General features: G+C 42.7%; 1 protein-coding gene across 1 annotated transcript in view; it reads right to left on the bottom strand.

Annotated features, from left to right (window-relative positions):
* Positions 1 to 12,755, bottom strand: part of LOC112455493 — a 17,149-nt gene extending 4,394 nt beyond the window's left edge. The window contains exon 1 of the mRNA XM_025017449.1: positions 11,954 to 12,755. Within this exon, the coding sequence (XP_024873217.1) occupies positions 11,954 to 11,955 (2 nt within the window). The 5' untranslated portion in view covers positions 11,956 to 12,755. The remainder of the gene's footprint in view (positions 1 to 11,953) is intronic.
* Positions 12,756 to 12,766: the final 11 nt, after the last annotated feature.

Raw genomic sequence — 12,766 nt, 5'->3', positions numbered from 1 at the left:
CTTTCTTTCTTTCTCTCAGTCGAGTCCCGCATTTCACCGTTTGCTTCAGGTATTAAATAATTATTATTTCGAAAGCGGGAGAGTCAGAGTGTATATGTAATCGCGGCGCCAGTCGTACGAGGAAAGGAGAGGCGCAACGTTGGCCTCCGTGTAATTGTGGCCCAGATTCGGCGTCCTTCCCTGCGGCAATGCTGTACCACTTCCTGTATATCCCTCGCGCGCGCGCTCTCTCTTCCACTCTTTCTCTCTCTCTCTCCCGCCTCCCGTGTGCCCTCATCTGTAACGCGAAGCAATTGCCCCGGCGCGATGCGCACATCTTTTTAAATATCCCCGGATTGATTCGCTTCTATATTTTCGCGACTGCGGTGACGCAATTATTTTACGTTGAATTCTTTGTGGATTTTCAACGGATTGTACGTCGAAGAAATGTTGTCTTCTGCCTCGTCTGAGGTACAGATATAAATAATGACGGCATTTCTTCGTAAACGAGAATCTTCCGCGAAACTCTGGACGATTCTATCTTCTTTTTTGTCTCTTTTTTTTCGCCGGTACATTTCCGCAGAAAACCTCTCTTACGCGGGCACGAGGTGTGACTGATTGTACAGGAAGCGCGTATCGCACGTTCTTTTTGTCGTTCCGCGAAAACGCCGCATTCTTCAGTGCGTGTCCCCGCGCACTCGCCAAGCGTATTTTTGCGACACGCGACACGCGGCATTTTCACCGCTTTTTGTGTAAATCCACAGATTTGCGTGCCGCACGAGAAGCGTGTGCGGCGTGCGAGATCTTGAACTTGAAAGGTCGAATCGCGCTTACATAATCCCGATTAGAAATAATGAGTTACCGCATCACACTTGCGATTTTTGTAAGAGCGTATAACATTGGGCATGTCCTTCATTAAACAAATTCGTATCTTATTGAACGATCTGAACAATGTTGAGAAAATTAAAAGAATCTGAATTTGAATAATAAAAAATGTTGAAATCCTTGTACGAGGTGAAAGACCGCGCGACGGGCACATTCCTGTTCAATCTATACAGCTAAAGTGTAATTTACATTTCGATCTTGTTGAATATTCATCAATTAGGCATTTTAATCTATCACGTTTCCTTAGCCAAAAATTCTAATTGACGAATTTCAGTCGAACTTCTCGATAGGCGCGAAATATCAATGACTTACAATGACTTATTCGCGTTTCATCGAAGGACACCGTTTTGAAACCGGGACGAAAGTCAAGTTAAGTTAAGTCGTATAAAGAAAGCGTGGGACGGCGTCATCGTTATCGTCATGACCTAATCCAATCTCCGAGACGCGACAGGAGAAATTCTTCTTCCGATCTTTTTGCTTACGCGCTACGTAATCGCACCTTTCGTTCTACCCTCTCTCTCTCTCTCTCTCTCGCTCCCTCGGTCCCTCGTGGTCGCTCGTATTTTTATGCGCTCTTCTCTCGCGCGTTGCGCAACACGCCGCGCGTGGCCGCAAATTCGTGCGGGGCCCCGGCATAAATTTCACTGTCTCATCGTCTCATCTCGGCTCGGCACGGCTTCGCATGTTTAACTCGCGCGTCGCGTCGTCACGGCGATAACTCAAAAAACAATTTCTACCGCCCCATTTCCGTTTGTGTGCCCGACGTAATCAAGAGGTATATCGCGTAATTCGGCGAACCAAGTTACTCGTTTTCAGCCAGCACGTACGGAGAATCTTCCTTTTCTCCCCGGGAGGCTCGCAATCGCGCGGTGTGCAAATAAAGCTTCCGTGCGATTAAAAAGAAGCCGGATGAAAATCCGACGAAATCGAGGAAGGTAGTTAGTCGGCGGGAACGTGACACACGAGCATTACGCGTTTCGACAGGCTTTGCGACTTGCGCAAGAAAACCGCGGGCGATAATAATACTGTCGCCTCTCCGCGGCCGTTCCAAAAGACAGATGTCTTGAAACGGATATCCAATTATTTCGCGCCGCACGGTTAAGGAGGGTCCACATTATCGAGCAAAACCGCGAGCCGAACTTCGCCGCGAACCGATCATGCGTCCACATTATCGAGCCAAACCGCGAGCCGAACTTCGTTGCGAGCCGATCATGCGTCCACATTGTCGAGCCGACGGACTCGCGCGAGGCTCGCGAACCTCGAATCGAACATCAGTGCGAACCATCGCGTACTCACCCCACGAATCTGCAAGGATTTTGATGATACGCGGTTTGGCTCGCAGTGTCCCACCAAAAGTCGGTATTCCGACGAAACATCAAAAGATGCTTTTTATGATCAGATTATACGCTTTGTCGGGTGGTAGACTGGTAGTTAAGCTTCGAGCTAGACAAATAATGACAAAAAACAAAAAATGAACGATGAAAGAAAACGTGAGTAATTGCCCAGTCGCTGTATTTGATTCTATCCATGTATGTGCAGTCTACACGACTACTGGTAGACAAAATGGAATGGTCTGATAAAAAATGTTTAAAATTAATTAGTGATTATGAGCAGAAAAGATTATTATATACGGGACGCTAAAAATCCCAAACATTATAACAATTAAAAAAATGCATATTTATATTTACAATCGTATTTTTAACGTTGCAATATATATTATAAATTTATTGCGTATTTATCATAGATTTAGAGTATGTTTGTGCAATATTAAATATAGTTGGTACCACTCTAAATATAGTTTTATGGTTTGAAAAGGAATTAAGCTTTGAATACAAGAAAATAATAAAAGCACGCATATGTATACACATATTTAGTCGTCTTTTCCTGTTCTCATACTTTTTTTATAAGAAGAAATAAGTAAAGAACTCGAATGTGATAGTGACATGTGCAAAAAAAAGATGACGACATTATTGGCATCTCTGCAAAAAGAAAAAGCAAAAATAAAAAAAGTATGGAAACAGGAAAAGGTGAGTGAATATATGTATATGTGCTTTTATTATTTTTCTGTATTCAAAACTTAATTCCTTTTCAAACCATAAAACAAAATTTAGAATTAATATTGCATAAACATACTCTAAACCTGTGATAAATACGCAATAAATTTATAATATATATATTGCAATGTTAAAAAATACGATTGTAAATATAAATATGCATTTTGCATACATGTATTAAGAATTTATATAAATTTTATTATAAATTTCAATACGAGATTTGACTTCAAAAAATTTTAACTCATGTTCGCGGTTCGCGATGGAGTTCGATTTGAGGTTCGTCTGCAAGTTCTGCTCGAGGCTCGGTTCGGGACTCGGTTCGCGGTTTGGCTCGATAATGTGGACCCTGCTTTACAGATCTCCGCGGCTAATGGAATTATGTGAGAGCCACGTAATTGCGTCCTTGCGCGATCGAAAACCGCAAAACTTTGCGCGGCCGTTGTTTCTTCCGCGCGTTCGGGCACTCGTGAAGAAATGAAGAAAGGAAGACGCTTCTTGGCGCGTGCGCGCCCCAGCGGAAATTGAGTTTTACGCGCGCACAAATATATATCTCCACGGTGCGCGATTTTTCGACGCTAAAAATCGGCGTTATTTATCGTCGTTAAATCGGAAAGCGTTCTGGCGTACCGCGCGGTGAAACGCGCTCGCCAGTACGGAAGTACGCGTCGCACGTCCGCCGTCATTTCGGCGAGAGAGAGAAGTCCAGCTGTTCCTTCCTTCCTTCCTTCCTTCCTTCCTTCCTTCGTCTCCTTACGGCGACTACGCGCTTAATTGCCGCGACAGGTCGCTTTCCTCGTGCCGCGCGAAGCGAAATCTAATCTCGCAACACTTCGATGATTCGGTGTTCACGGTTGCGCGAGTTTCTTCCCTCTCGTCGTATAACGCGTGCTTCAACAGTCGCAGTGACGTTGTTAACGATAACGTTCTTGCGGCGCAATTAACGAGATTATGCGAAATCCTGACGTATGAGTCGTTCAACCCGGAATACGGGGATCCTTTCCTGACATTTACGATTATTTTTCCGCCTTGCGCACCGATACAGCGAAGTTGTGTAGTTTAGCATTGTAGATAAGCGTAGGTGACGGAAAGAAAGAAAAAGGAAGACATCTCGTTTAAACGTTGAATCTAAGATAACATGTATTCAAGAGAATTTACATAACGGTATAACTAGTTACTAGTTACTTAATGGAAAGTTATTAATTATATTGCTTGCTCGTAATATCTCACTGTTAAATATTAAAGGAGGAAATTTAAACTAATATCTTGAGTTAAATGACATTTTGTTATTTTTAACTATCATGTGTGTCGAAATTTATTATTTCAACACAAAACAGTATTATTTTAACTCCATTGGTTTAGTTCAATTGACATTGTTTTAGTTAAATTAACGGCATACTGAATTGGAGCAGTGGTGACCTACAGGAATGATTAAAAATGACTCAAATTGAATATAATTTAACACTACGAATTTAACAGTGCTGAAGAAAATAAAAATTTCCATCAGGATTTTTATTAATATAGAAAACAATAGATGGAACAGTGCTAAATTATACTTAATTTGAGTCATTTTTAATCATTCCTATAGGTCGCCCCTGCTTCTACTCAATATATCGTTGACATAACTAAACGAATAAAGTAAAAATAATACTGTTTTGTGTTAAAATAATAAATTTTGACACACATGGTATTTAAAAAATAACAAAACGTTACTTTAACTCAAGGTATTGATTTAAATTAATTTAAATTTCACCTTTTAATATTTAACAGTGAAGACGTGTCTTGTTATTTCTTCCGTTCTTCGAACGAGAATCGCTGCCTTCCAGATTCAGATTGTTATTCGCGAGCCGATAATTTTTGTGGTAATTATATAATGTACAATGTATCTTTTTCGGATATTTCCTTCCCGTCTTTCTTTTCCCGCGTGCTCGCGCGTCGCTTCGCGTCGCGTCGCACACTCACCGTCACGATTGATAGCTTTCCAACGATCGGCCTTTACACTGACCTACATACCTGGCGTAACACAACAGCACTCGGTTGGTGTGCACTCGCGGAATCAAAGTAGAGGCCGGTCGCCTTGCAATCACGCCGTGCACTCACGCGTATACGCATAGGGCTGAGGCTCGTTCACGCCCGTCTCTCGAGGGGTACATTACGAGGGGTACATTACGATCTCGCGGAGATGGACGCGACGCGGACGGCACCTCGCTTGGCGGTGAAGTTTAATGCGCGCCGTTGCACAAGCCTTAAAATGAGGAACGCTCGGGACACCGGTGCAGTGGCACGGTGACGCAGCTCTCGGTTGCGAGAAAACCTCTCTACTCGACTCGGTGAAATTCTCCTCGACGCAACACGCCGCGCTTAACGCGGTAGCCGGGACACGCGCTGAACTTTGTCACGTTATGCCACGCGTGTTACACGGAGATCTCGCGATTATCAAGTCTTTAAATGGTGATAAATAAAACGTAATCGTGAGTGACACCTCGCATCTCGTATTTAAATAATATTGTATAATAAGTATCGTACTCTTCTGGTATTTTACCTGTATTACATGGAAGATGTGTTTGTCTTCGAGTTTATTTTTAAACGGCAAGTTGCACGTGGGCAACATTCGCGAGAAAAATTTTGCGATATACAGGGTGTATCATAAGTCACACGCCCCATCTCTGAAGAATGAATTGACGAAGTCAAAATAAATCGAAAATAAAGGATGACGAAATTACGTTTGAGCCTTCTTTAAAGAGTTACGATCAAATAATTTCTAAAGTATATATCTACTTCTAATCTAAAAATAGTACTTCTTTAGTATAACTTCTAAAGTAGAAACTTTCAATAAATATTTAATTTCTTGTTATGAAAACAATTACAAACTTTTAATTCAAATAAAAATAATAATCTAAATAAAATTTTCGATTATTTTATTGTAACTCTTTAAAGAAGTCTTAAACGTAAACCCTATATATCCATCTAATTAAAACGTACATTGAAATTCGGAATCAATTGGAAACAAAGTTAATGGAACTCGGGAGTTTTCATGATGATATTAACGCAAATCTTGCAGGTTTCACGCCAGGAATTCGCTCCCATGTCCTGGTCTATAATAAGTGCTTTAACCCTAAGCCGTAAGAAAAAACCCAGCAAACACAATGCACATGTAACGTACAGGTAAGTTGTAATTTCCTACTCAACAATATAAATGCAAAAAAAAGTGTGTTATATTGCATTTATATTGTTGAGTAGGAAATTACAACTAACTTGTACGTTACATGTTGCGTTGTGTTTGCTGGGAATTGACCAATCACAGTGGAATGTGAGGAGAATACTCGACTGTGATTGGTCAATTTATTACGGCCTAGGGCTTAAATATCCTTAAAGCAAGGTTGTAAACCAGCACTTATGCCGCTTTAGTTAGATAATCGTCGTGTTTTGTACTTAGTTACAGAAGAAGCCGTTACTTCACCTCGTACGGTTTCATCTGGCGCAAAGGTGTTCGCGGGAAAGATGAACTTTTTTTGCTGGTGCTTGCTCTAGCATGTTTTTCTCTCGAACGTAATTGATTTTCGAGCGCGATTGCAGCTGACTCTTTGGTCAACGTTCGATCGAGTTCTTTCGATGTCGACACTGGGTTTCATCAGGGCACATATATTATGAAACTTTTCGGAATGGATTCTTTGTTCCGTTTTTTCTCTAACAACATAATAGAGATTTAAGAAACTATAAGGAAACTAAGCAATTCCGGTTGGAATCCATTCCGAAAGGTTCCATCATACGTTTAGGATCAGATTTTATTTTCTGTACCCGTAAAGCCAAGATTTGAAGTTTGAATTTCGTGAAGATTCCATGTAAAATCGATGATCTAAAATAATTAATCATTTTTTTTTAAATTTTGGTATTGATATTTTTAGTATTTTATTGATAATTATTTTGTGATGTTTATTTACTAACGTTTTGAAATATTAATGTTTACGCGATATATATCCAATTAAACGATATATGTATATATATATATATATATTTGAAATTTTCTTTTATTGAAAAATAATATATTTCTCTAAAACAAAAAAATAATTAATTGCGAAGAGATACTCAATAAATATTATATCTCCAAACGCATTTTTTACGACCGTGAACCCAAGGTCCGTTAATAAATCTTCCGCTTTTCACGTGGAATTTTCTCTCGCAATTAAGCGTATTCGTCGCGAACGAGTTCTCGTCCGACTAATTACTCTCTAGTTCGAGAAGCCATCGGCGTACGCCACGATTTCCTCCGGCGTCTTTCAACTTCTTCGATAAATCAATGCACTGCAAACGTATACCATCACAGTTTCACCTTGCGACCTGCCGTAGCGGAAATTCAATGTCGTGACATTTGCGCGCGGGATACTCGGATAACATATGCCTCGGAATAGAACTTCATTTTCCAATTTACGTTTCAACTCGCAGTTTGTCGGAAGTGTGCGGTTTCTGCGGTATCTCGTATAATAGCGAATCCGTTGAGCGTTCAAGACAATTACCGCTGGTATAATTAGCATAGATGAGGCACAAAGCCGCATTCTCACCAACTATCGCGTTTAAAACGATCGGCTAATCTCACCTAATTACTCTATCGCCCAATTAATTCGTGATTAACACGTCGGAATCGCGGAACGACGATCCCGCCAATGGGATCGTTCAACACGTATATCGCCGCGATCGACAATCGCCTCTAATCCTCTCGCTCTAACAATTCCGCTCTAACGAGGGGCCTAGCGGACGCGGAAGCGGCGGATGTGCGCTCACGAGAGATGCGCCTGGCAATCGGGGAATGCAGGTGCAGCGCGATATATGCGGACGGACGGTGATCGCGAAAGTTGCAGCGTCGAGTTTCTATACGTAATGACTCCGCGCCATGTGCTCGCGCGAACCGCGATTTTTTCTCTCTCTCTCCGCTCAACATTTCTCCGCCTCTCTGCTCGCACCACCGCGACGATCTCGCGCGGTTATCCGCTCGCCCGTCGCCGGCGATCACGATTAAGCGCTTCAATGTCGCGTGCGCGTGTGTTCCGCTCTTCTTCTCTGTTCATCGATAGTGCGGCGAGATCGTGGGAGAGAAAAAGAGGAAGGCGAAATAACGCGGGAAGACCGCGCGTCGGCCGTTCGTGAGGAGCAAATCACCGGTTGTCGAGGTGTCGCGATTAGGGGCCCGATGTGACGACAGAATAAAGAAGGGAGGCGTGTTAGGATCGGCATAGAACATAGAGGAAATGACATGAGGAAATGCATTTCGTTCTCAGGCACTGAGGGTTTTACACTCTACAATTTTGCATTAATTTATCCAACTTTACGACGTTTGCCGCAAAAATTCCCTTTTCCCGGATAATCTCCGGACAAACACCGATGCGAGAGATAATGTTCGCGCGTTTCGCGATAAAGGAAACGTTCCGATCCGCGCGCGCCAGCTCCTTTTCCGGCTGCAATTTTCTATCGGGTACGCGCGGTACACGCGCGTGAATGATAATTTATGACGGCACCGCCGCGCCGCGTTTCCGCAGGCTCGTCGTTATAAGCGAGCCGTCGAAATACGCCGTAAGTCGAGACGTAAGTCGTTTTCACGGTTTTCAAGCCGCTTAGCTCGTGCCGACACGCAGTCCGCGCTTTTGCGCGATTTAATGGGGAAACGCGACGTTTTCTTGCGGAAGTGCCGGGCACGCCGAGGAAACGCGCGCCGCCCGTATGTATACAATCGTCCGTACGCAATCGTTTTTTCCCGTTCGGTTTACCGTTGTTGCATAAGCGACCGCGAGTGTCCTTTGCGAGTCGCGCGATGACAGATACCGATCGGCGCGCGCGCACGGAGAGATCAGCGAAAGATCGACGCTTGCGACATCGCACGCGATTTGCACCGCGTTATGCAACGCGGCACTTGCACTGATTCTTGCACCTCGCTGCGTTTCTTGCGATAAAGCTGTAAAATCTCGCGTGGCGAACGTTTTAATTTTCTCAGCACATTTTGCGCCTGTTGCAATCGAGAAGGGAAATTCGCCGACGAAAATCACGACGTTGACTAGCGTGCATCCCGGCGTTCTAAATTTATATCGCTCGGTTTCGTACCTCGCATGACACGATGGAATTATCCATTTAAGTTCCGCGGTTAATGGCGAAATAGCTCCGGATAATCGACGAAATTGTAGTCATTCCGCGATGAAATGGCAAGGTCGTACGTACGTCGATTCTATAATGAAACGTTTCTATATTTGAAAAGGCCGGAAACATATCTGTCTGGGGGAAGAGGCCGCGATCGTTTTCTCAGATAACGAGAGAATAATTTTCCTAAACGATCGAATGGTCGATCTCGCGCACTCGCGCACTCGTCCGTGGCATTACCAAAGCGTGTAATAATACTCGCGGCTAATACTCGTGACTGCGTTTTACATATTCGAGTTTTATATTTCGAGAAACCTCCTCTCATTTTTTTCTGAAAGATCATCACACAAAAATCAAATCAAGATTTATACATATACCCGTTTATTCTAGGGCTGTTACTCTTCGACAGTTTTGAAGCTTCGAAGTTAATTTCGAACTTTCGAATAATTCGAAGTTTCGAAGTTAATTTCGAACCTTCGAATAATTCGAAGTTTCGAAGTTAATTTCGAACCTTTGAAAAATGTATTTATGACATAAGAGTCATAATGGCAACATTAGAAATTTTATTTCGGAAAATGTATTCGCGGTATATTTCAAGAAACTTCCTCTCACTTTTTTCTTAAAGATCATCACACAGAAATCAAATCAAGATTTATACATATACCCGTTTATTCTAGGGCTGTTACTCTTCGACAGTTCTGAAGCTTCGAATAATTCGAAGTTCCGAAGTTAATTTCGAACCTTCGAAAAATGTATTTATGACATAAGAGTTATAATGGCGACATTAGAAATTTTATTCGGATTTTGTCATATAATTTTATAAATGTGTGCTTGTTGCGGTACTATATTGCTATTATCTTAATTGCTATTAATAATTATATAATTTTGATTCTTCGAATCTCCGAAGCTTCGAAGTTTGAATATCGAAGCTTTCGAAGCAAATCACCAGCCCTAGATACGCAAGAATCTATAGAATCTTGAAATGAGATATACATAGCATTAAGCGAAGAAAACTTGGTTGAATAAAGTCATTTATATAATTCAACCAAGAAAAAAAGTTGAAATTCTTATAAGAAAATTATAGATTCTTGCGTAATGTACGAGTATATAAATTTTGATTTGACACTTCTTTTATTCTGGGCACGAAAACGCAGAATTGTAGGAAGAATATTTAGAATTGCTTCGCTCGCAGTAAGGACTCCACGTACGTCATTAAATAAATTTGCAAACGTCGTTAGATAACAACCATTATTATTTTCGTTTCGTTTACTCTGCGTCTCGATGCCTTGGACCGTGGTTCAAAGATTCTCAACGATTTTTTAACTTCTATCCGGGACTTTCATCTCGCTGCTGGAGACGGAGGGCGGAATCGATCTATGCAAACTTGTCGACGCGGCGAATGTTTAACGACGGCTAATCATATCCCACGTACGCTGCAATTATTTCGTGCGGCGCGCACGACGCGCGAGCTGACTTGAACGCGAAAGAAAGGAAAAGAAAGCGGAAGTAAATGCATTCTCGCGGGGCATATGTGATTAGAGACACACTCGAGCTAATCGATAATGTGCCGCGCAAGTTCGGCGATCGGGATTTCCGCACGACCTCGAACTTCCTTTTCCTTATGGGAATCGTGGCATCGCGATCGACGTCGCTGCCGCCAATTTACACGATGCAGCGTGCAGCTCCATATAGCTTCGGGGCACGGGGCTAGATCGGTTCGGTGTGATTTGCGGTGGAAGGCCCGCGTGCAGGCGTGCACGCCTACGTTAGACGTAGGCTTGTCCGGAGAAAGTTCTCGTTACTCGCTTACAACTCTATCTATAGCTGCCGTTCTTTCCCTCGCGTCGCGTACGCACACGTTTCCGAAATCTTTCAAGCTAACGCGAGAGTGCTCTCGGAATAACGATCGCTCTTCTCGTGAATTAACTACGACGGTCTCTTGCGAGCTTCAGCTCTGTAGTCTGTAAATCAGTAAACTCGAAATTTTTTGAGATGCATTCTGGTATTGCGAACGATAAACAGATATCGATTGAATCGATCTCTTCTATGCCGAAATGATGATATAAATTGTTAAATTTTATTTAGAACGAAAAAAGAAAGTTTTATATGAAGTTTATAGGAATGAAGCTCGTTCTCTAGTGTTCTATATTGCAGATACAAGTCCATGCGTAAATCTTAAAAGAATAGTTTCCGAGGATCACCGACACGCCGACGGCGAATAAATCGTGTTGCAGCACCGCTTAAAAAACGGTGCGATTGGACATGCATCGTGATTTCGAACACGTGTTCTGAATCGGAATCGTCTTAAGAGCGACGCACTCATGCGTCGCGTAAACGGTGTTTTCCAACGCGACATGAGTGGTTAAGCGATCTAAGAAAGTGAGTTGTGACAAATGTAATAAAATAACGATATTAGGAATTAAAACGATATTTTATGTATATCTAAATTGATCCGAATGAATTGCACTTCTGATTCGTATGTATACCAGGTGACTCATATAATTACGCCATTATTTTGTCAAGGTCGTGATAGCGATGTAACTATTCAAAATATTTTACAGCGGAAAAGAATCTTTGCGAATTTGTTATCTTAAAAATGAAAAACATATAATTTTGGAAAGTTTATAATAATCTTAATTATTTGTTGTTTTTTTTGCTTACTTCGATTGTTTGCAAAATTTATTGCAAGAAATAAATGTGGATATCGTTTACCGGTCGCACTAAAATTAAGATTTATCGTTTTACAGTTGTAAAAATATTTTTCAATCGTGTATGCTCGTGCGCTATTCGTCGCTTGACTTCACACGACGTTCAAGCCAATGTTTCTCTTCCATGGCAGCAGCCCACAGCAGGTCGCGCGTATTCGGTTTGGATTTAAACATCAGTATACGACGAATTCGCGCGGATCAACTCACATTTTCGCAGCCGTTCTCTCATGTCACGCGTCCGTCCTGTCGCCTATCGATCCATCGCAGAAATCGTCGCGTGTATCCACGTGGTCTTCGCGAGCCGCGTGCTCGAGGCTTCGCATTACCCTCGCGAGCCGCCCTGTAGAATCAGCCGTATTCGACACGGTGTGTTTCTGCCGACGACTCTAATGCGGGAAATCTGCCTTCGTTACCTCCGTTCCTTCGACGGCACGAGCGTCGAACGGCGAGGGGAAAATGCGTGCGAGCCGCCGCTCGTTTTTCCGTTGGCGCACTCGGGAGAGGAACGGAACGTTGCGCGGTGAGAGGCCGGCGCTCGACTGCTCGAATGCACGGCGGATTCACAACCTGCTCCGGAATACCTGCCTGCCCACCACCCGGGTATAGACTCTACCAGGTGTCGGGGGTTCATTCGGGGGTACGTGAAGGGTCCCGTCGGATCTCGCGCGAACGTCGGGGGGGGGGGGCTCACGTTATTTCCTCACGTCAAAACTGAGAGAGGGAATGACGAGGGAAAATTACCAATACTAAATTACCTCGCTTATTAAAGATCAAGATGTAAAACGAGCCAATCTACGGTCAAAGACGCGGCGATAGAAAACATGAAGTGAATGCGGAACTTACGAGTGTGCCGCGCGCGGCAATGACTTTGGGATAAATGATATATTATTTCCTGTTTATGCTTTTTCAGTTCGTTAATTCCGTGTCTTTTACTTTTTGATAGCACGCTTATTTCAAGTTTGTGATAGGCATTCGAGTATGCGCCGAGGGCCATTATGAATAGAAAGTTTTGATTTTTTT

The sequence above is a fragment of the Temnothorax curvispinosus genome, unplaced genomic scaffold, assembly GCF_003070985.1.
Source record: "Temnothorax curvispinosus isolate PA1 unplaced genomic scaffold, ASM307098v1 QBEX01006133.1, whole genome shotgun sequence".
Lineage (NCBI taxonomy): Eukaryota > Metazoa > Arthropoda > Insecta > Hymenoptera > Formicidae > Temnothorax > Temnothorax curvispinosus.
Note: the sequence above shows the minus strand (reverse complement) of the source record. Positions and strands in the feature narration are given on the sequence as shown.